This window comes from Panthera leo, chromosome A2, assembly GCF_018350215.1.
Source record: "Panthera leo isolate Ple1 chromosome A2, P.leo_Ple1_pat1.1, whole genome shotgun sequence".
NCBI classification, from domain to species: domain Eukaryota; kingdom Metazoa; phylum Chordata; class Mammalia; order Carnivora; family Felidae; genus Panthera; species Panthera leo.
Window position 1 is genome coordinate 150,001,142 of NC_056680.1, and position 25,648 is coordinate 150,026,789.

Below are 25,648 nucleotides of genomic sequence, written 5' to 3' on the forward strand. Positions count from 1 at the left end.
CTCCCTCTCTCTCTGACCCTCCCCCGTTCATGCTCTGTCTCTCTCTGTCTCAAAAATAAATAAACATTAAAAAAAAATTAAAAAAAAAATACCCAACTCTTGATTTCGGCTCAGGTCATGATCTCATGGGTTCCTGAGATGACGCCCTGCGCGTCCGGTTGCATGCTGACAGCACAGAGCCTGCTTGGGATTCTCTGTCTCCCTCGCTCTCTGTCCCTCCCCCACTGGTTTTCTCTCTCTCTCTCTCTCTCTTTCTCTAAAATAAATTTTTAAAAAGTCAGTATTTTGCTTCACACTGGACTTTGAAAACATTTATAATTTTACCACGATCTTGCAACAACAAAAATTCTAAGTACTAATTCTGATAACTTTCCATATTGGCTACAAGGTAATGACAATTTTTACAAATGTAAAAATCCATTGAAAAAAATGCACAGAAACCTCATCCAATCCACCTTGTTTCCAAAGAAAATTAACCTCACAACATCTGAATTCAAATTCAAAGGTCTATTTTTCTAGTTTTGTAAAAATCAATAATAAGAGTTCATTTAACAATTTTAAGGAAAAAATCCAGTATTTATATGTACACACACACACACACACACTCCATTATTTCCTTTAGAATAATTATTCACAAACCTATTCAAAATATATCCTTATAAAAAGCATGTGGAACGAACAAGAATTAAGAACAATGTACAACACTTTCAGGACTAACTGCAGAAATCTCCAAGCTTATTTTAAAAAATAAGTCTTAATATTTTGAGTCAAAGTCTAGGAGTCCAAGCAGGTGCTGAATTCATCTGTCATTTTAAGCAAACTGGCCAACTAATACCTGGTTTTGGAGGTACTCTAATAATTTGACGGGTTCTTCCTGAATAACAAATTATAAAAGAAACAGTGAGCAATGTTCTATGTCAAAGGTAAAGAAGTCTTATAATGACAAACTATTTTTCAATTATGAAGCTTGAAATGATTATTTACATGATTAAATCAAAGTGGCCTGGCATCTCTTTTATTTGATCTCCTTATTTTTTGTATTATACCTGAGAAGCAGTTAAAAGCATTTATGAACACAGAACATCCCTAATGTACTGGGTGACAAGAGTTAAATCCCAAGACAGTGTCCCAGCTTCCCCCACCTCCACCCAGATCCAGACCCCTTTTCTGCCAGTTTGCTAATGCCAAGATGAAGGTCAACTGGTTCACTGTCTCTGTTAACACTTTCCTTCCTGTTCAGAATGTGGACACTTCTTTTCCTGCCATTTAGATTCCAAATCTTGCCAGTGACTTTCAGCTCAAGCTGATACTCCTTAATCTGATCCTTGATTTCATCTTCTGGATAGAGAATAGCTACAGGCTCTTTCTATATAAACTCTTAGCATCATATGCACAGCTCTAGATCTTTTCTAAAACCTTCAAGCATTAAAGATATTTTTCATTCACTAGCCATTTATTTGGTCATTTATTCAACAAATATTTATGAGTTCCCACTAAGAGCTAGACATCATTCTACATGGTAGAAACGTACAGAAGTGAACAAAAAAGACAAGTTCATGAGGTCAAGTAATAATGGCTGTCATTCACATAGCATGAGCTGTGCGGTCACCGTGGTTCTAAAACTTTCTCTTGACAACAGGTTTGTACTAAGTCACACAAAAAACGAAACTCCATTTCTCTATTCCCTCAGTCTTTCAAAAATACTCATCATATAATGGAATGAGTGGTTTATGGAATCCAACAGATCTAGAGACAAATCTTGGTCTGACATTTACTAGCCTGGTTACCCTGGGCACATGACTTAAATTTCTTCAACCTTCATTTACCTTACCCATAAAAACCATGTTTCATGGTATCTTTTTAAAATCAAATGTTTATGAGAAGTAAAAGAAAATGTAGACAAAGTACTCAGCAAATAACCTAATATTACATGGTGGCCATTAGAGTATCATTATGTTTATTTGTTGTTTTTTTAAAATATTTATTGAGAGAGAGAAGAGAGCACGTGGATACGCGCATGGGGGAGGGGAAGAGAGTGGGAGAGAGAATCTCAAACAGGCTACACACTGTCAGCACAGAGCCCGATGCAGGGCTTGAACTCACGAACCATGAGATCATGACCTGAGCCAAAATCAAGAGTCGGACGCTTAACCAACTGAGCCACCCAGGCGCCGCTCATTATGTTTACTTGTAACACAGGGCAAGTATTAGTGCTTTATCTATATTCTAGGGATATTGTTATTCTAATCACTTACGTGGTCCAGAGAGTAAATTTCTTCTGGTGGGCTGCTAATACTACTTCACTTTAAGTATAGCTTCTGGAAGTTTAAGGCAAATAAAGGACAACAGGTTAGGTACAATGGTGAATAAAAAAATTTCAACGGGCTTTGTGATAGGAAGTGCTCAACTCTAACATCCACGGTCCAAACAGAGGAGTACAATTTACTTGGTGTAGTTTACTTAGTATTTCTATTTTTGTGCATGTCTCAATCTTGCTCTCACTAGATTCTTCCAGATTTTTTAAAAGTTTGCCTTATCTAGTCTCCTAAATGGTTTTAATATGCAATAAAAACACATTTACAAATATGTATATACTGTTGAAGTTTCAGATGTCTTGTCTGTAATAGCAAACCTTTTATATGCTTTTCAGAAGTACGGTTTGGTGGAGATATTTACTAGATCCAGAAGACCTTCTTTCAGGCCTCTACTACACGTTAGGTTCATTTGAATAATAAATATTCAGATTGAGATAACATTCTTTATAATATTTCCAAATGAAACGGTCATCTGACTCCTGCAGAGAACTTTTTTTAGGACTTTTTTCAGGGGAAAAGAAGCAAGTAATTTGCTTCCTTTGATCTCCAAGATACCTACATGTTGCTGCAACTGAGTTCTAAGGCATAAGCACATACTGTTCTGTCACAAGAAACCAGTGTCCTCAAAAACTACTTAACAGAGACTAGACTAAATTAGCATATGTGTGACCATTTTGTAGCACAGCATGTAAGTTAATACTGGACACCTAACTGATAGAAGAATGCATAAAACTATTAAATTTAACAAATTCCATAATGTTGAGTCAATGTTCCCAGTAATCCAGTTACAGCTAAGTATTTATTATCTTTCCTCACTTGGAGTTCAGAATTTCCTTAAGACTATGGTATTTAGTATTTTTGTAATGACAGAGCCTTTAAGAAATTGGATGAATGCTATGGCCCCTCCTCCCACAATTATCCCTCTGTCCTCTCTCCCCTGCTCTTTGAGGTTAAAAGTCCTTGCCTTAGGATATAACTTTGCCAATAACATAACATAACATAACATAACATAACATAACATAACATAAAAATCATGTATTACTGCACTGGTGACATTAATGGATAAAAAGAACCAGAGTTATAAATTACAACATAGCAATGGCTTCACATGTATAATTTACCACTGAGAGGCAAAGCAAATAAAAAAAGGTGATTATATAAGTAGATGGCACAACAGAAAAGTAGGTCTGAGAAATATATAATCAACTTGCTCTTACTTCTACATATTTTCTTTAAAGTTAACAGAAGAGATCTGCCACACCAAATGCATCAAACTTTCAATATTATAAATATGAACTCATTTCAAAGTAATGAACAGTAATAACACCCATAATAATCATTTATTTAATGGGCACCTATCTAGTAAATATGTAATAATGCATCCACTGAAAACATTTTAAATTTGTTTTGAATAGCTTCTTATTACTAGTTAGTTAAAACCATTACTCAGATGATCCTGACCAAAGTGGTCACCTAAAAGCTACCAGGATCAGTCACCCCAGACATGTTACCTACTGAGGGTTATTTTCACTGACAAAATCACTACAAATAGTAGTAATGTTAAGAAATTTCAATGGTAATAATGCCTGATAATTTGGCACAAATTTTTTTTTTAACAAAGAACCTGCTCATGGTAAAAAAACAAAACACATATAACTTGTTTAAGGATGAGAACTACAAAATAAAACAAAGCCCTGCGTTTTTATTTTGTTTTTCTTTTTTTTGTTTAAATAAGTTTATTTATTCTGAGAGAGAGTGCATTTGGGGGAGGGGCAGAGAGACGGGAAGAGAGAATCCCAAGCAGGATTCTCACTGTCATGCAGGGCTTGATCCCATGAATGGTGAGATCATGACCTGAGCCAAAATCAGGAGTCAGATGCTTAACTGACTGAGCTACCCAGGTGACCCAAAGTCCTGTGTTTTTAACATAGTTCATGTAAACAGCTATGTTTTTCTGTCTCTGGGATTCTTAATTTAGGACTATTCAAGGTTCTGGAATTATATGTTCAAATTATACATTCATGTTCATTAAGTTACTCACCAGTATCACACAGACCTAATGAAAATCAAATAAAATATGAACCAGAGAAAAATTTAAATGCGAATGTAATGCATAACTTTTTATTTTTGTAAGTATTTTTAACTAATAAAAGTGTTAAGCATTTACCTTCTTTACTAACAAAAAATGTTTTTAAATGAAGGTCCATGAAAGGTGAGGCCCCAAATTTTATGGTATGTTCCCCTATCTATATATTACACAGAACTTTGTTATTTTTTTTAAAGAGCGAGAAAGAGCATGAGCAGGGGACAGGGGTTGGGGGGTGGGGGGAGGCAGAGAGAATCTTCAACAGGCTTAAGCACAATCTATGCTCATTGTGGAGCCTGATGTAGGCCTTGATCCCACAACCCTGGGATCATGACCTGAGTCTGAGTTGGATGCTCAACCAACTGAGCCACCCAGGTGCCCCAACATAGAACTTTTAATGTAAGTTTGGTTTTTTTTTTCAAGATGACTATTTCAGTCACTTAGTTTTATATAGTTGATTTACTTAATAAAAGCTCACTTTATTTTTCTTCTTTGGAGGTTTTTTTCTTTAATTTTTTGTTTTTAACATTTATTTATTTTTGAGAGTGAGTGAGCGGGAGAGGGGCAGAGAAAGTGGGAGACAGAGACTCTGAAGTAGGCTCCAGGCTGAGGTGTCAGCACAGAGCCCGAAGTGGAGCTCGAACTCACGAACCATGAGATCATGACCTGAGCCGAAGTCGGACACTTAACCGACTGAGCCACCCAATTCCCCTCTTCTTTGGCAGGTTTTAAAGCCATTAGTCACACTTAGAAATTTTCCTATGGAAACAGTGAAGTATTAAAATTTTTACTGGTGGTATAAAATTGAAATTTTTACAAAATGCATGCATTTATATTTAGAAAGACTACCAAAATTTTAAAAATCCACTCAAAACATTATTACTAGTATCTCAATTTGGAAAAATTAATATGATCAAAAATTAGCCTCATTTTCAAGAAAACTAATTCATGGCTCCACAGCTGGAATTTATTCCTAAAATCTTAGGTAGCCAGGGAAATATCTTCTGTCAGGATCCAATGCCAGGGAAATATCTTCTGTCAGGATCCAATGATTTACATTCCTAAAGTCTGTATCTGTAAATAAACCCATGATAGGAAAGGAGTGGGAGAAGGGAAGGAAAGGAGGGAGCAAGAGAGAAAGAAGGGGAAGAGTAATTCAATTCCTACAATTTTAAACACAATCTCTACAGAAATCTATTGAGTGGGAAGGGGAGGGTGTACATATTTTAAGATTTGTTTTTCTGTCACCATCGTACAAGAGTGACAACCTGAATTCATGTTATAGGTTTTATTCCTGACACAAATGCTTGTTTCACTGTTTTCCAGTACCATCAAAAATAATATAAAGGGGGGCACCTGGGTGGGTCAGTGGGTTAAGCATTTGACTTCGGCGCAGGTCGTGATCTCATGGTTTGTGAGTTTGAGCCCTGCGTTGGGCTCTGTGCTGACAGTTCAGGGCCCGGAGCCTTCTTTGGATTCTGTCTCCCTCTCTGTCGCTCCCCTGCTCACGCTCTGTGTCTCTGTCTCTCAAAAGATGAGTGAACGTTAAAAAAAAAAAACTTAAAAAAAAAAAAAAGAAGGGAAGATGACTTAACCCCTTAAAATTAATGTTATAATTTTTCCCATGAGCATACAGACTTAAAAAAACAAAAACAAAAAAAACTTCATAATCATTTTATCTAAGATGTGTCTTGTTCCTCATTTGTGTTTACTGATTTTGAATAAAAGATGGGGACCCTGTATGTCCAATTTTGGGTGTTTTCAGTTGTGAAAACTTGTATTTCTATTTATTGGTTCAAACTTATATGTTCTTCCCTATCTTTTGCTGGTTCCATCTCAATGCTTTACCTACTGTAATAATCTTCAATTTTCCCCCTATCTATTTCATTTGTAGCTCTGAAAAATTTCAATGCAAATGATGGGAAAAGAGTACTCTCCTGGATGGGTCAGATCAAATCCTGTCCTTCTACTTACGAGCTGTAGGATTTCAGCAAGTTGCTTAATTTTCATTTCTCTAACTATAAAATGGAGATTAAGCCTACCTGGGTAGATGTGAGATTAAATTATATGTGTATCTATATTAATTTATTATATAGGACCATACCTTGCACAGGGTAAGTACTCAAAGAGAAGGCATTCTGTTCCCATTCTTCCATTTCAAAAAAAATTTTTTTAATGTTTATTTTTGAGAGAGAGAGACAGAGAGAGAGAGAGACAGAGTGTGAGCGGGGAAGAGGCAGAGAGAGGGAGACACAGAATCCGAAGCAGGCTCCAGGCTCTGAACTGTCAGCACAGAGCCTGACGTGGGGCTTAAATTCACAAACAACAAGATCATGACCTGAGCTGAAGTTGGATGCTTAACCGACTGAACCACCCGGGTGCCCCATTATCTTCCATTTTGAATTTGAAGTTCTATAGCACTGATTCTCCTCTCTACTGCAATCAAATATGGCTACTTCTTGGCTCTTAAAGCAGTCTACTATTTTTATATAGTTGCAGAATTTAAACACATTTGTACAGTTGCTTTCTAAGTTTTATTTGTATGCCATGTTTTAAATAGGAAAATAATTTATTCAGAACCTATACAACTACCTTATTTGTTGTTTATCCTGTACAGCCTTTTAAATGAACCTACTGAAGAAAATGGATCCTCAGAAATATTCACTGTTGTTAAGTTCTATGCTTACTAAGCACTACAGGTGCTTAATGGTATCTGCTGAATGAATTATGTATGAACCAGTGAAAACTGTACTAACTAGCCTTCTCTTCCTCTTCCAGAGTTTGAAAATCAAGTGAGGTTGTGGGACTGGCATTAGGACTGGAGAGAGAATAATCCTGGAACATTCTGGTGAAGAATGACCTTTGATAACCGAAAAGATTTTGTAGAATTCCCTTTCAGTTTAATGATTTAAATCAGTTCTTATCTGCATGTATACAAGCAATGATTCTTATTTTTCAGAATAATTCTAGGCCTCTTGCCTAAGCTTCAAATTTACTATTAAGACTCTGCTTTTTCTTTTAGAGAATTTCATTGAACTTTCTTTCTCATCCCCTTATCTACATGTGGCTTTTCCAAGTCTTGTTCTTCCTTCAATATCTTTACAGCAGAAAGATTTCTGAATCATATTTTCGGAAATGTTGAGCCCCAAAATAAGTGTTATGTTTGATCATACATGTTAATTACTTTAGATCTCAAAATCTTGAAGAGAAAGAAATAAAATTTAGTTTATTAGACAAGCCAGTTTTTGTAACTTCGGTGTTATACAGGGATGAGCAAACTCTGACCCATGGGTCAAATCCGGCCTGCTGCCTGTTTTCGTAAATAAAGTGTAACTGGAACAGGGACATGCTTATCTGCTTATATATCATCCATGGCTGCTTTTGCATAACTGCAGAGATGAATACTGATGATAGAGACTGTAGAGCTCACAAAACCTAAGGACAGCCTTGGCCTAAGACTCCTCTTAGGAATGGATCTACATAAAAGCAACTCAAATAGCAGACATGCGCTATGCAGTTATAATCTGTTAGGTAATGCTATGCTGAATCTTACATTCAGTATCTTTTTTAAAAATGAGATAAAACATCTGAATTGGTTATTACTACAATCCCTACTTGCAGATGAGAAAGCTGAGGCTCATGGAATTAATCAACTTGGTCAAAGTTAGTACGTGGTAGGGTTGGCACTCAAACCCAGGTGTGCTGGAATGCAAAGTGAAAGTATAATTACTCTTCTAAAGAGAGCTTTAAATAATAAAGGTGTTTTCCAAGGAATTGGTCTGCAGCTGGAAAGCTTTCAATTTTATTGGTTGGATGGTCCACGTGCTTTCATACTGTTTTAAGCAATGTGGCATTAAGTATAGATTTTAATATTTGTTCATTATTACCAATGAAAAAGCAATGATGCTGCTTATTCTTCACAAGAAAACAAGCATAAAACTACCTTCACTTTTACTCAGACTGTATGGTTTTAAAAATTCATCACTGAAATTCTAAAGCGATGGCCATGAGAGGTTACAAGCGGAAGGTGGTGTTATATCTAGGCAACTATCGTCACTGTCATTGTATTCCACAACTATTGTAATAGTGTGAAAAAGTTGGGCGGAACTTATTGAGTTTAAAACAAAGACTTTGAAAATAGCCATTTTCAAGAGAGGAAATGAAGGAACATCATTTATACGAAAAACAACTGTCACAAAGAGGAATATGGTAAAACAACTTTGGAAACAACAAATCAAGGGTCAGTTCCCAGAATACCAATTCAACCCAAACTTAACTATACGGCAGAAAAGAGACAATGTGATAAATACTGGAAACACACGATGATTTTTTTATCTTCAAAAAGTTCACGGCATAATAATGGAGAATAGGCAGGTAAAAATTCATACGGGGCTCTTAATTATAAGCAGTGGAAACCAATTCATAATGATGAACAGAAATGGAATGCATTAAACAAATAATACAAGTATCTCTCAGAATTATTGTGAAGGCTGAAGAACCAAGCTGAGTAAACGTACGGCAATGAAAGAGGCTTAAAAACAAGAAATAAAACCAAAATGTTCAGAGAATCATCTGGGCACAGAAGAGAGGCCACAATGGACACAACACTACTTCTCTTTCTGAAACTGCAGGTTTTACTGCTGCCACTGCATCCGTTACAGTGCCCGAGTCTTTGTATCAGCTCCAGGTAAAAGCATCCAATTAGGGTTATGGATTACGGGCCCATTTCTTAAGTGCAGGCAGAAGCAAGTTATTTGTCCTTTTTGGCTTTTACTGTGGTAGGAGCCAAGCCTTGCATTTCACCAAGACTCCTACTATATAAGAAGGAAGGGCCTTCAAATTCTGGGAACCTCCACCCCTAAAAAGACAAAAGCCCCACTACAAACACTGCACCTTAAATCAAGATCTACACAATATTGGGGCGCCTGGGTGGCTCAGTCGGCTGAGCGTCCGACTTCGGCTCAGGTCATGATCTCACAGTTCGTGAGTTCGAGCCCCACGTCGGGCTCTGTGCTGACAGCTCAGAGCCTGGAGCCTGCTTCGGCTTCTCGGTCTCCCTCTCTGTCTGCCCCTTCCCCGCTCAAGCTGTCTCTCTCTCTGTCTCTCAAAAAATGAATAAACATTAAAAAAAAATTATAAAAAAATATCTACACAATATTTTGCGGGGAGGTAATCTCTGAGTTCTCAAGTTTGAGAGGCACTATTCAATATCTAAATGGTAACAAGCGATTCACTCCTACACATGCACCTTTTTTTTTTTTTTTAAACCAGTCAGTAAGACAAAAACTCTTTTTGAACATTCAAAACTTAAAGACAGGAGCAAGAGTTCTACAGAACAAGATCTGAGTTTCTCAACCACTGTTTTTCAAATTCAAGTCTAGGGACTTGTCAGTCAAATCAGGAGCCCATAGCTCTCCGGTGTAAGAAACACTGCACTACAGCATAAACACAGTGAAAAAGTTCTATATTAGATATCTATATTCTATATTAGATTCTATATCTATATTTGATACCACATTGGCATAAATGAGGAATTAACTGCACAAACAGTGAATGCTATGCGGAACAAGAACTTAAAAATAAGCAGAAATGTACTAAGCAGATAGGGTAGGCAAAAAATATTCCATCAGACGTAATAAAGTATAAAGTACTTTATTATAAAATACCATAATATAGTGAAAAAAATCTGTTCTGGTTCCAGAAAACTGCATTAAAATCCTAATACCTGTTAGCAGTATGATCTGGGTCAAGCCTTTTAACATCTAATTTTTCCTCCTCTACAAAATAAGGGAGGTCGACTAGATGGATATTTAAGTAGCTTTGCTTCTAAACATATTTATGGTCACTATCATGAGTAACAATGGCTTAACGTTTATTGGCTAACACTTCACCACATGCCAGGGAAAAAGGTACACAGTTTAAATACATCAAGAGGGTCTTATAAACATCCTCATTTTTTCCCAATTGAGGAAACTCTGGTTCTGAGCAGTTAACTCATTCACTCAAAGTGATCCAGTTAGTTAAGAGAACCACAGCTAGAGGGTTTAATTCCAAAGCCATTAACATGATAGCTAAATCAACAATGAAATTCCAAATTCCCTAAGGAGAGTGTTTTAGCTTCTAAAACCCCCTTATTTGGATGCCTAAATTTTTCAGAAGGTCAAGAATTTAGACCTAAGTATCAAAATGTTCTTTATTTTATATAGTCAAATAGAAATCTTTCCAAAATATACACTTGTCTGATTTTTTAAATAAGAGAAAAGTGGACCAAATTTAAACTATTCATGAAGCTCACAGTTACATTCATACATATTCATTATTGTATGGGCCTCTAGAACTTTAAGGTAATATGACTCTTGGCCCTTCATTTTCTTGGGTCAGCTCATGTTTTTGTTTCTTCTCTCATTGCTTTCAGTAATCACAGCCCCTCTCCATCTTTGTAATGTTTTGTGGACTAAAAAAAGAAAAAAGAAAAGAGAAAAGAAAGAGAAGAAAAAAGAATAAGAAAAACCAACCTCCCAAGCTTATCAGAACTATTAATAAAGATACAGTTGCAAAAAAATTAATTTCAGTCGTATTTCTTACCGTAAGGTAGCCTTTGTTATAGTACCTATTAACTCTTAATTATCAATTCAGCTGTGATTTGATTGCCTAAACACAATTTCACTGTTACAAATACTTTGATATAGAATATTCCCATGCTGCACTATATCCTCTGATCTTAAGATAGTTCATAATGAATTAAAATCTAAAGCGTTATGGTCTTTAGATTACATGATACCAGTATTCTAGGAAAAAAAATGTCTAATGCTTATGGAGACATAAGGGTTAAGTTTGAAATCATTCAAAAAATGCTCCCATTTTCCCTGAGACAAAAGAAAAGGGAAAAAAATCTTAAAGGAACCTTTCTACAAAAATTCTAAAAAGGATGTAAGAGGAAAATGGCTCTACTCCATACTAAATAATGGAGCTACAGTAACTAAAACAATTTAGTATGGAGCGAAATAGAGCAAGAAATCCAAACACATACTGGAATTCTGTTTATGATGAAGACAGTAGTTCAGATTATTAATTCAGGAACAAATTAAAAAATTACACAATAAATGGTACGGAAACAAACTGTCAGAAAAACACACAAACTACATTCCTGTTTTGTGGCTTACTTCAAAATAGATAACAGAAGTATCAACGGCCTAAAATGCCAAAAAAAAAAAAAAAAAGAAAAAAGAAAAAAATTCTAGAAGACCAAATTTATAATCTTATAAAGAAAGAGATCTCTGTAATAGAAAATATCCAGGTCACACAAGGGGAAAAAGTGAGATTTACCACATAAAAAGTAAAGACTGTTATAGAAAAACAAAATGGATGAAGTCAGAAGACATACTGGAAAAAATACCTGCAAAACACATGATAAAAAACTAAACTCCTTAATTTATAAAGGGCTCATACAAATCAATAAAAAAAAGACCAACTACCTAACAGAAAACTGAACAGAAGAAATAAACAAGAAATTGGGGGAAAAGAACACAAATGCTAAAGATCTGATGTTGGATTTTCTTATTAAAGAAATGCAATTTGAAGCAACGTATCATTTCTCACCTATTCAAACAGCAAAAACTACAAAGTGTCATGATGGCCAGTGCTGCTGATGTTGTGAGAGAATAATTAGTCTTACGTGCTTACTGATTTGTGGCTAGGTTGATAAAACTTTCTCAGGAGGGTAATACAGATATAGCCTCAAAAGCTGTCAAGGTTTATACATAGGTAATCATGACAGCACTGTTTAATTACAAAAATAGGCCGGAAAAAATGTTTGCATTGAACACTAGTCAAATAAACTATGGTACATCAATGAAACAGAAAACAGGACACTGTGTCCCACCGGGAAGAAAGAAAGAAAGAAAAAAAAAAAAAAAAGGAGAGGATAAATAAATTTCAATGTGGAACCTAAGATGAATTATTAAGGAATTAAAAAAAGCAAAGTGCAGAAGGTATGTATACACAGAATCGTTTTTTAAGTGGGGAAATAGATAAGTAAATTTCCAGTGCTTTTCTGCAATTAGGTGAAACTGTTAAGAATGGTTCACTTTGTTCAAAGAGACCTGGGAAGGGAGCCATAGCTGTTGCATTTTTTAATCTGTTCCTGAATTTCAGTTTTCAAAGTTAACAGCAATTATCTAGATAGTAGAATTATAGGTCAATTTTTGTCTTTTTTATGCTTTTCTGTCTTGAAAATACCTACTACAACCTATATTTTATTTTCTTTTTCAAGTTTATTTTTTGAGAGAGAGAGAGCGAGCGAGTAGGGGAGGGGCAGAGAGAGAATCCCAAGCAGGCTCCAACCTGTCAACGCTGAGCTCCCTATGGGGCTCCAACTCTAGAGCCATGAGATCATGACCTGAGCTGAAATCAAGAGTCAGACAGTTAATGGACTGAGCCATCCAGGCACCTAACAAGCCATACTTTAAAGAAACCACCTGGGGAGGAGGAGTGAGCAATGAGAGACTTCGTCTCTATTTATTTTATTCAACACAGAGCTGTCTTTTAAATAATAAGCTTATGTTGTTTTTATAATTAAATTGGCTTTAACTTACTGCGCTTTTAATTGTCTGCACTAGTGCAAGGATCCTATCTAAAATTTTAGAGCAAAACACTATATATAGCCTATGGACATCTGAGTGAACACGAGCCTTCCAATATAAGAAAGGTCTTCCTTTGCATTAAAACAGAACAAAACAAACCAAACACCAGACTAATAGAAAAAAAAGTATCTACACTAAACGTTCTATACCTTCTGGGGGCACCTGTATTTATACAAGCTGATATATTTGCTTTCTGACGGAGTCACCAGCCCTGATGCAGAAAGGGCATACATAACACAGCAACAAATCTTTTCGATATAAGAAACTGTCAATTTAAAAAAGGAATGGAGAAAAGGGAAACCACCTAAAATGAATAAATGCAAGACAGACTGAATTAGGACTGTTTTTAAATTGCCAATTTTATTAGGAAAGTGAAAAGTGATCCCAGTAAGTCTTGGCAATTTCTCAAGATTAGAGTTGATACTTTTCTCAGGTTCAAGAGATCCTATCCTTTCAAAGAGTGCACAATTGTTGCTTTTAAAACCTACCAGGGTGTCAAAGGTAGATGTAATTAGAATGGGGGCCTGAGAAAGAAGGGAAACCACAGAGAAAGGGAAGTTACAGACCTGATGTATAGTATTTCACAGCAAGTGAAAAAGCAGCACATGTAAACAAGAGACTACATGTATGGGACCTGCTGGAGATAAGGGGCAACTTATCAATACATCTCATAAGCATTCACCTCTATCTAGGACAGCTGGATCCTCAAAATCTACCAAAAAAGTCACCCCTAAGTAGTCTCAATGGATAATTACCATCCTGCTGTGATTATTTTTAACACTTGTATACTCAATAATACAGCATCTCCTGAGTTACCTAGCATTACTGAGAAATGGAGGTCAATGGCATGCTGAAGTATCATAGCAAGGAACTGTGAAGTCAGAGTTCAAATCTCAGCTTCACTAGTCAAGAGCTTTATGACCCTGGGCAAGCTATTTAATCTTTGCTTCAGTCTCTTAGTCTCTAAAATGGGGGTTAGCAACATTAACTATGCTCATGGGTTGATGTGATAAGTAAATGAAATTATATGATGTGTAAGTGAAATTATACTTACACTTGGCATCACAGTGCTCAAACATACAAAATTTTAAGAACATACTTTTTGAAAAAATTACAATGTGTTTAATTTATATATATTTTAAAGTTTATTTTGAAAGAGAGGAGGAGGGAGGGGGGGGAGAGAGAGAGAGAGAGAGAGAGAAAGAGAGAGAGAGAGAGAGAGAGAAAGCGAGCAGGGGAGGGGCACAGACAGAGGGAGAGACAGAATCCCAAGCAAGCATTTCACTGTCAGCACAGACCTCGATGCGGGTCTTGAACTCATGAACTATGAGATCATGACCTGAGCAGGAATCAAGAGTCGGACATTTAATCAACTGAACCACCCAGACGCCCCTGCAGTCTGTTTAATTTAAACCACTGAAAAGAAATCTCAATACTTAACTTTTGTTTCTTAAAGCAAACAGACACAATTTACGTTTTTTGTACCGCGCAGGATCATAATCGCACATATAAATTGTTAAGACTGTGTGACTATCTGGGGCACCCGGTTGGCTCAGTCGGTGGAGCATCCACCTCTTGGTATCAAAGTGATCAAAGTGGTGGGTTCAAGTAACACACTGGGTGTAGAAGAAACTTAAAAAAAAAATCTTAAAAAAAGCCCCCAAAACTGTGTGACTATAAATACAAGTTTCCATAAGCTATCAAACTATCCATCTCTTTACAGATGTACACTGAGCAAAGACAGCCCCCCAGTGAGATTTAAAGTTTATAAGAGATACTGTTTCTATGCTATTTCCAAACTGTTAATTGTAGCCATTTTTCTATGTCGTTATTCATAATCAGAGGTAACTTGTGCCTACTTCTTATAAGCCCCTTTCTCTTTCTTAAGGTGCTGATGCTAAGCTACTCTGAGCGAAGACACCCGATAACCATTTCGGGGAAGACTGATACAGTGAGAAAAAAATATGGGCTGTAGAGTCAGACAGCTCTAGGTTTAAATCCCAGTTGTGCTACTTTGTGGCCTTGTTAAGTTGCTTAACTTCTCTGAGGTTTCAATTTCCTTATCCTTAAAATGGGGATACTATTAGCTATATTGAAATGCTTTGGTAAAAAGCAAATGAAAATTTTGGTAAAGATCTTGCAGAGTATCGTCTAGTACCTGGCAATATAAATCACTCTGTCAATGGTAATCAATAGCAATTATATTGCTAATGAAGTATGCTGAAACTGTAGCTAAGTTAAGACAAAGAATTTCTCAGAACATATGCTTTTAATGTGTGAAATTCCCTGGCACTGTACTGGAGATACAAAGATGAAAAAGAATATAATATCTAAGCTCCAGAGACTCAGAGCCTAATTAAAGACAGACATGTAAACAAAGTCACAGCAATCTGGTAAGTGAAACGGTAAAAGAAGCAGTGTACCATTTGAAATCAAATGTTTTTCTGGAAGAAGTGATATGTGCACTAAGAGGAGCTCACGAGGTTGGGGGTTAGGGATTGAGGTGAGCAGACCTGCTCAGGGAGGAAGAAAAGAGTGCACAGAAAGATGTACAAGTAAGAAACAGCTGGCAGGGTCTGGGGCAGAGGACCTGTAGACAGTGCTTGCAGAAAGGCAGGCCCCGGCCAGATCAGAGTGTACTTACGGAATAGATGGCTTAAAAAGCCATAAGTTTTTTACTTAAAAAGTAAAAAACTAATAATGGGGAATCATAAAAGTATTTTAAGGGCAGTGAAGGAGGTTGGCCGAAAAAGACAACATGCCCAGAATTCACGTGACAGAGAGATCCCCTCCCCTAAGATGTGCAAGTTGACGAGGAAAGAGAGGAATACTATAGTCAAGGAAAATACAGTCCACGTGGGAAAGACACAGCAATTAATCTAAGGTCATGATAGGAATGGAGAGTAAAGAATGGACGAGAGACTAAGAAGGTAGTCTTGATAACACGCAGAAATTTGGGAAGATCCCTCAATTTCTCATTTGGGGAAACGGCTGGGTCATGATGTCATTAGTCGAAATGGAGACAACAAAAATGAAAACAGTTTTGGAGAGGGCAATGTGGGGTCAATCGAATGTATCTGAACAGAACTATCCATTAGAAAGTCTGGAGCTCAGGTGAGAGCAGAATGAAGTCCAATGGAAGAAATTAACACACAGGCAAAAATGGCAGACAAGGCAAGGGTAATGTCACCCAGAAGTATATAGATTGAAAATGGGGCTACGAGTATCTACTACTGCTGCTCGTGATTATCTTACTTCCCGGCTTTCTCGTTTTCCAAACGGACAAACCAAATTTTATGTGAGATGTTACTTACAGTTTTCAAACTTCTTTAAAAGTATGACAGTTTTCCCACACAAGTCTGCTGAATACAGATGCTTAAGTTTCCTGAGCACTGTGTCCGATTTCTTCACTATCAGGCCTGGCCTAGCAAAGTGCTTGGGACCTGAAAGGTGCCCACGAAAAAAGAATGAACCAAGTATGGTATCTTGGTCAGTCAAGAAGCCAAACTGTCTCAGACATTGTTTTAATGTTACAGATGAACATTTAATACGGATTAACCTAAAATCTTCTCTATATGCTGCTTTTTCCATTTAAAGATAGACAATTTTCAATGGTCTGGGGACTCTGAACTTACTTTTCAGAGTTCATGAACTCACCCCAAACCAGTAATTTATGGCTCTCCATGTTTAGATTTCTGTATCTAAGTCAAAAGCAGGTAGAAAAGTAAAATTACTGATTTTTTTAAATACTAGTTTTAACGAGGGAGAATACTAAAATGCTTCACCTACAGGTCCATTCGTGTATACTAACTATGCGAGACATCTTCACAGGAGTAGAGAAGAATATTTTAAAGGCTCTTACTGCTTACAAGGAAAACTAGAGGACTCCAAACGGTGCTTTATGTACTTTCTTTGCAGTTACTTAGATAAATGCACATTACGTTAAGTTCAGAGTGTCATAATGAGTAGAGTATCATAAACTGGCAGATGAAAACGATGAGTCAATGAGTAAGCAGGGAAGACGGCTGCAGAACAGAAGAAACTATCTTATAAGCACCTGAGAGTGTGAAGAGACACCTGAAGGGAACTCAGTCAGTAAAAACTGGAGTGCAGGTTTTTGGCCGTTTCGGTTGTTGTTATTTTTCATTAACAAAACAAACGGTATTCTAAGAGACTCAAATTACTCAATAAAACTAAGGAAAAAGCTCACTGTTCATAGGATTACACGACAGTCAAACCTTTTCGGATAAACTAGTTAATACTTCCTTTTCTTTGAATGTCTAGTTTTCCTCTCATGCACATCTTTTTTTTTTTTTAATGTCTGTTTATTTATTTATTTAGAGAGCGCACAAGCAAGGCAAAGGCGCAGAGAGAGAGAGAGAGAGAGAGAGAGAGGATCCCAAGTAGGCTCCATGCTGTCAGTGCAGAGCCTGCTGCAGGGCTCGATCCCACAACCTGTGAGATCAGGACCTGAGCAGATACCAAGAGTCGATGCTTAACCAACTGAGCCACCCAGGCGCCCCAGTAATTTCTTCCTTTAAACTTTGTATTGAAACATCCCGTAAGTTAGGTTTCAGACTACCACTAGCTGAAAGGGCAGTGAGAAGGCGTCCTACAAATCCACTGCAAATAGCTAAACACATGACCTGCAAGCAGAAGTCTAAATTGTAATGGTATTTATTAAACAGAGTAAACAGCAGCAGCAGCTTGCCTTGCACAATCCTGCAAGTTTTAAGAAACTCTGCTTCTGCTTAGTTGCTTCCTAACAGATCTCTAGAGACAAAGCAGCACATCAGTGGGCATATCCTTTGAAGAACTAAAATCCAGAACCAGTTCTCACACTCTTAGAAGGTGAGTCAGATGCCCTCCACGGCTGTGTCCTAAAGTTACACTTTTTAGAAGATGTCCTCCAAGGTTATGTCTTAAGGTTACACTTTGGGGATTTTTTTTTTTTTAACATTACCACTGAATTAAACAAAACAAAAAACACGTAAGTACTCTCCTAATTACAAAAGGCACAGTTCTGGGGTCCAGAGGCAGGTCGGCCTGGAATGTTACCACTCCACCACCATGCAGATTCAATTTTGCATTTTGAGTGTAGATTTGAGATGAGTTTTTTCTCATCATGATCCTACCCCCAAATATACTGTGAATGAACGGCACACTATTTATTACACGTTTAGGCATTTCACTTCAGATGGGATCAAGGATCAACACGGAGTAACTGAAGTTAACGTGCCTGCTGGAAAACTATTCTGTACCTTAAACACCCCCCGGCGCTAATGGACAACGTTACCACTTGAAGCAAGGATGTATGTGTTGTAGCGTGGGACACCAAAAAGGCCACACCCAAAGAGAAGGCTTCACAGTGAAGTGATACCAAGTTTCAGAATTTTAACCATTGCTATTTTCGGCACTCTTTTTTCACGGTCAATGACTACTTTAAATTCTTAACCGGCTCAAAGTTCAAGAAGACGTTCCTCTGATTCATTCAGCAACCGGCAGGTCCAAGATGGAGAATTACCCCATTCAAAGCAAGGTTTAAGCAACTCAGGCATAGAAGAGGGCCAGACTCAAGTGACCAGGGCTCAGAAGGGACCCTAACAGAGGGTGACCACTCCTCCCCTCCCCCCAGGGAGGCAGGCGGACAAGAGCCTGACTGAACACCGAGCAGTTTACCTGGCACGGAACGCGACCGCGTCATCAGGACCCCTTCCCTCAATACAGACGCTCCCGGACTCCCTTCTCTCCTCGGTGCCACCTCCATCCCGGCTGGTTTTCCTCCCCCCACCCTCCGCCGCCCCCACCCCCGCCAACCCAGCTCCCGTCAGCTTCCTCAGCCCCATCCATCGGCATCCCACCTCCGTGCTCTCGCGTACTCCACTCGTCGCCGCTTACCTTGGCCACATAGTCTTTCACCTCATCCAAGTCTCCGTTTTTCAGGGCCCACATGAACTCCTTGTCGCACATCACTGCAGCGGGGCGGGCCGCTCGGCCGGGCAGAAGACGAGGAGGCGGTGGTAGCAGCAAGCGGATACCGCGGGGCGAAAGGGAGACAGGGCCGCGCGGAGCCGAAGGGAAGAGAAGGCGGGAAAGGCTGCCAGGCGGGCGAGGCAGTTGGCCGCGGCGACCGTTGGGGCGGGAGATAGAAAGTTCTTTTGCGGCCACCGGGCCCAGCAGAGCAGGTTCCGCCTGGCCGAGGAGAAGCAAGAGCGCTTACACTTCCGGTTCACTCCCAGCTAGGATCCTCCCCCAACTTCCTCTTCCTCTTCCCTTCGGCGGAACGCCCCGCTCTCGACCCCGCCCCGACGGCGCGCAGCGGAGCGCTCCGTGGGCGCAGGCGCAGTGGCTAGGCAGGCTGGTTGACGGGGTCGGGAGTGGGCGGGACTGGAAGGCCAGCGTAGCGAGGCCGCAGGAGGGGAGGGCAGGGAGTGGAGGGGCGGTTGGGGTATTTCAGGTGGAACCAGGACGTTTTTGCACACTACACGTGAGAAGAACTTTTTCTTTAAAACACAACCTTGGAGGGCATCTTGCTCACCTTCTAAAAGTGTGCAGTAGGAATGTTTGATTTGAATTTCTTCCTCTTCCCCCCCCCCCCCCCCCCCCCCCCCGCCTTCTACCACCTTTCCTCTCTTTTTCCTTTCCTCCCTTTCTTGTTCCTTCCCTTTCTTCCTCCACTATCAGGCATCCCTTGGGCTCCTCCTCCATGCCAGATTCTGCTAGGCACGGAGGATATAATTAAAAAAAGATGCAATAAGTTTATTTCCAGGACTAAGAATTCAGTTTGGTGCCATAGGCCAGAGCAAACCCAACTGTCCCGTATAATTTGTGTTTTTTAAATTTTCTGTTTGTTTTCAGTGGATTGAAGCTTCAGGACTATTCTAGTGAAGCCGGTTCTACTCTTCCTAGAGTTTGGGTGTAATACCTTGGGGCAGAGAATCCAAGTGAATTGTGCCCCAACACTGATGACCCAGACATGCACACATGAACAAAGATTCAATAAAAACTTACTGGAACTATTTATGTATATGTGTGTATACGTATATATATATTATATACCTTATATATTTATATATATAAATATATATACACATATATGATTATATAATGTACATAATATATATGTATATACATATATATGTATACACATATTTATATATATATATACATTTATATATAACTATATATGTGTGTATACATATATACATACATATATGTGTGCATATATATACATATATATGTATACACATATTTATATATATACATTTATATATATAACTATACATATATATGTGTAACTATATATATGTGTAACTATATATATAGTTATATATAAATGTATAAATAGTTATAAATGTATATATATATCAAGTCTATTATTTACAACCCACTATATAAAGAAGCCAAACTACTTTACTATGCTTACCATATAGTAATACTCAGATTATAGCCTCTGGAAATAGATTGCTTAGTTTTGAATACAGGATCCAACCCTTACTAATTTTGTAAGACAAAAATTATTTGACCCTTCTCTGTTCGGTTTTCCACATTTGTTAAATGTGAACAATAGTGTTCAATAAATGTAATTTTTTGGCTATGATTTAGAAATAGCAAATAGGCACCTGGGTGGCTCAGTCAGTTGAGTGCCCGACTCTTGATTTCAGCTCCAGTCATGATCTCACAGTTTGTGGGATCGAGCCCTGCATCGGGCTTTCTGCTGACAGTGTGGAGCCTGCTTGGGATTCTCTGGTTCCCTCTCTCTCTACCCCTCCCTTGCTTGTGCTCTCTCTCTCTCTCTCTCTCTCTCTCTCTCTCTCTCTCTCAAAAATAAACAAGCATTAAAAAAAAAAAAGAAATAGCAAATAGAGAGAGGTTTCAAATCAAAATAAAAATCTCCAAATATTTAACAGCTACCCTGATTGATGTTCTGTTAATTTCACTTTCTGACAATTAGAAACACAGATCCATCTACCTAATGGTGATACATTTCTGTATCAAATAACTCTCAAGGAGTGATTTGTAAGGCAAATCCTGGAGCTTCTTGATCTCCCACTCCCACCTGTGTGATCTTTGAGTTACATCTTGCTGACAGCTCTTGATTTATATCTCTAGCTTAGATTTCTACTATGATCCATTCTTATATTTAACTTCTTAGCCATTCAAATGTGTCAAACTTAACATGTGCAACATAGGATTTGATCTCCTCTGGAATCTAAACCTAGTTGTCCCCATAGACTCCCCCTTCTCTGTGAAAGACACCAGTAACCATGCGTCACTAGAACACATGGTGACAAAGATTCTCTCCTTGGCCCAACTGTAGCCAGGCTACTCTGAGCCCTATTCTCAACCATGCCTCAACCTTGATCTCTAAAAAGTTGAACAAACACTAACGTAATTCCTAACAGCTCAAGGCCACATCCTAAGATGACCCCAGTCCTCCTTAAAATGCCTGCCTCAGAAAACTCAAGGCTGCCACTTTTTTTTTTTTTTTTTTTTTTTTTTACCGTTCATTCCAGCCAACACCTGGGGTTAGGGCCTCTGTCTCCCCATCTCTGTTGGAAGGTAGAATCCTAACCTCAGTGATTGCCAGCTGGCATACACAGCTGTCCTACTTGCATTAACTCTATTGAGCCCCTACTTGGCTCCCCTTTACTCCCCCATTCTTCCTTTAAAACACCCAATCATCTCTGTACAGGTCAAAGTTGACTTCATTTCAAGTTGGATTCTTTTCCCTATGGCACTAGTTTGCCAAAAGTTCAGATATAAAAGGAGTAAAACCAATGAATCACTAGGAGTAGTAATTAGTAAAAGTTTATTGTGCACATGCTAAAAAGATAGTTTGCAAGCCAGGAGCCCTCAAACCAAAATATGAAACGAGGCTCAGGGGTATATTGTATAAAGCAGCTTATACGGTGGCAAAGCAGAATGTTTATTCCTCACAGTGACTGGTTATAGTATTAGAATTTGCTTAAATGATAAGATACCAGTTAGTGGGTTACCTCATATCAACCTTGGGAGACAGTTTAAGCTTTGCTTGTGATTTTCAGAGGTCAAGTTAGGCTTACAAAATACGTTAAATTAATCTTTGCTCATATCACTAAACTGGTACTGTCTGCTCACAGCATTTTCAAGGCTGGTCTCTGTCTTTGATTTTAACAAGTTATTACTGATAAAAAAAAAAAATCTGTCCTTACCACTTATCATGTTAACGGTGCAGGTTTGATCGTCTTCGACACTGGAAGTCATAAAGAACCCCTATCATTCCCAATCTTTCTCTCTTATTCAATCCATCAGTAAGTTCTTCCCAATGTATCTTAAATTGTTCACCACTTCCCATCTTCACTACTGATGACCCGCCACAACCCTTCCCAGCCCCGTCATCTCTGTCTGCACTGCCACAGTAGCCTCCTAGCTGGTCTCTCCATTTTTACTCCTACCCTTCTCCCAGGAATCCCTCACCTAGCCAGAGCTACCTTTTTCAAACAGAAATCCAACAGACACTTTTTGTCCTAAGGCCCTTCAATGGCTTCCTATTGCATTTTGGATAAAATTCTACTGATTTGCTATGGTGGGTCCTCTGTGATCTGACTCTGATGTCTCTCGCATCTTATGACACTCCCCTCCCACCCGTATTGCTTCTTCAGTTCCTCAAAAATCTTGTCTTCTAATCAGTTGTAGGAAAAACCAAGCTCATTCCACCCGAGGGCCGTTGTCCTTGTTTCCTGTCTGGAATATTCTTTTCCTTCTTGCTTACTCCTTCTGAACTTTGAAGTCTCAATGCAAATATAGCCAGATAGTCCAGTTTTTTCCCCCCCTTTGCCCCGCTTTTCACGGATTTTGCATTATTTCGTTGTTGTTATTTACCTATTTTGGTAGGTATTCATGGCACTCAACAAATATTTCCTTCTGTATACCATCCTGAGCACGAGAGAATTTATCTCCCTGGCTTCCTGGTGGTTGACTAATGCCATGTAACTAATTTTGGCCTATTATTTATGAGCAGAAGTAATAGTCATTTCCGTGCTTGCCAATACGAGACCCTTCAGAGCTCTTTATTCCCTCTGCTACGGCAACCAGGAACATTGAAGGCAGTGGCTATAGTCAGCCCGCGTCCCTGAGTGACTATATTGAGGAGAGCTCCCCTACCATCCCACGATGGATACATAGTAAAATAATAATTAAACGTTTCAGCTGCTGAAATTTGGGTGTTTACGACCGCAGCCAACACTGGGCCTATCTTGACTGATACAGAAATTATCGTCAGAAGAGAGCTGTTACTAGAACAAAACACCTCAATAGATGGCATTGACTTAAGGGCTAGGTAGTACACAACAAAGGAAGTGATATTAGAAGCCATAAGGATGATGAATCATACCTACAGGAGCGAAAACTTTGGCAAAACAATCTCCCGCGGTAGCAAAGTAAAGCCTGAAAGGCAGCTAATGTACCCTGTACATTTGGAGCTCTAGTGGAAGAGACTGGAAAATGGAAAGCTGGTGGCATGTGTTGGTAACTATTTTTTGTGTGCGTATGGCGGGGGGGGGGGGCATGTTTTAATTTTTTCTCCGCTTCACTGAGATATAACTGACATATAACTTTGTGTAAGTTTAAGGTATACAGTGTGATGACTTGATATATGCACATATTGCAAAATGATTACCTCAGTAAGGATGGTAAATACGTTCATCACCTCAAAGTTACTGTGTGTGTGTGTGTGTGTGTGTGTGTGTGTGTGTGTGTGTGTGGTGAGAACTTTTAAGCTTTACTCCCTTAGTATCTTTCAGGGATGCAATGCAGGATTGTTAGCTGTAGTCAGCATTCTGTACATCAGATCCTCACAACTTATTGACCTTATACCTAGAATTTTTGTACCCTTTGGCCACTTTCACCCATTTGCCCCACCCCTAGCCTCTGGCAACCACCAGTCTTCTGTGTGTTCGTTTGCTTGTTTGTTTCCTGTTGGGTGTTTTAGAGCCACATATAAGTAAGATGAAGACCTCACAGTTTTTGTCTTCCTCTGTCTGACTTATTTCAGTTAGCATAATATGTTTCAAATTCATCCATGTTGTCTCAAATGGCAGGATTTCCTTTTTCATGGCTGAATAATATTTTGTTGGGTGCATATACCACATTTTCTTTATCCGTTCATCTGTCAATGGACGCTTAGGTTGTTTCCATCTCTTGACTACTCTAGTTAATGCTGCAGTAAGATGGGGCTGCAGATGTCAGTTTAGGATAGTGATTTTGTCTCCTTTGGCTATACACCCAGAAGTGGAATTGCTGAATCATATGGTAGTTCTATCTGTAATTTTTGGAAGAACCCCCATGCTGTTTTCCAAGTGGCTGCACCAATTTACATTCCCGGCAACAGTATACAAGGACTCCCTTTTCTCCACATCCTTGCCATCATTTATTATCTCTCTTGTCTTTTTCAAAATGGCCATTCTAACAGGTGTGAGGTGTGAGCTCACTGTGGTTTTGACTTGCGTTTCTCTGATGGTTAATGATGTTGAGCACCTTTTCACGTAACTGTTGACCATTTGTATATATTTTTTAGAAAAATGCCTATTCAAGTCTTTTGCCCATTTTTAAGTTGGATATTTGTTACTTTGCTATAAAGTTGTATGAGTTCCATACATGTTTTGGATATCAACCCCTATTATGTGCAAATATTTTCTCTAATTCTGTAGATTGTCTTTTAATTTTTTTTTTTTAATTTTTTTTTTTATTCAACGTTTTTTATTTATTTTTGGGACAGAGAGAGACAGAGCATGAACGGGGGAGGGGCAGAGAGAGAGGGAGACACAGAATCGGAAACAGGCTCCAGGCTCCGAGCCGTCAGCCCAGAGCCTGACGCGGGTCTCAAACTCACGGACCGCGAGATCGTGACCTGGCTGAAGTCGGACGCTTAACCGACTGCGCCACCCAGGCGCCCTGATTGTCTTTTAATTTTGTTGATTGTTTCTTTCTCTGTGCAGAAGCTTTTTAGTTTGATGTAATCCCACTTGTTTATTTTCACTTTTGCTCCCCATGTTTTGGGTATCATATCCAAAAAATCATTGCCAAGACAAATGTCAAGAAGCGTTTTTTCTATGTTTTCTTTTAGGAGTTTATGGTTTCAAGTCTTACATTTAAGTCTTTTATCCATTCCAAGTTAATTTTTTTTTTGTAACGCTCATTCATTTTTGAGAGACAAAGAGAGACAGAGCATGAGCAGGGAAGGGGCGGAGAGAGGGAGACACAGAATCTGAAACAGGCTCCAGGCTCTGAGCTGTCAGCACAGAGCCTGACGCGGGGCTCAAACTCACAAACTGCGAGATCCTGACCTGGGCCGAAGTCAGACGCTCGAGCGACTGAGCCACCCAGGTGCCCCATTCCAAGTTAATTTTTAAGTGGTGTAAGATAGTGGTCTAATTTCACTCTTTTGCAAGTGGTTGTCCAATTTTCCCAATACCACTAATTGAAGAGACTATCTTCTCCCCATTTAGTCTTCTTGGATCCCTTTTAAAATGTTAGGTGACTGTACATGTGTGGGTTGATTTCTGGGCTCTCTATTCTGTTCTACGTGTCTGTTTTTATGCCAGTATGATACAGTCTTGATTACT

At 38.7% G+C, this 25,648-nt stretch overlaps 1 protein-coding gene across 1 annotated transcript in view; it reads right to left on the minus strand.

The window, feature by feature from the left end:
* The window catches only part of MTPN (myotrophin), a 58,058-nt gene extending 38,765 nt beyond the window's left edge, over positions 1-19,293 (minus strand). Inside the window, exon 1 of the mRNA XM_042925789.1 lies at positions 18,942-19,293. Within this exon, the coding sequence (XP_042781723.1) occupies positions 18,942-19,013 (72 nt within the window). The 5' untranslated portion in view covers positions 19,014-19,293. The remainder of the gene's footprint in view (positions 1-18,941) is intronic.
* Between the last annotated feature and the right edge of the window lie 6,355 nt (positions 19,294-25,648).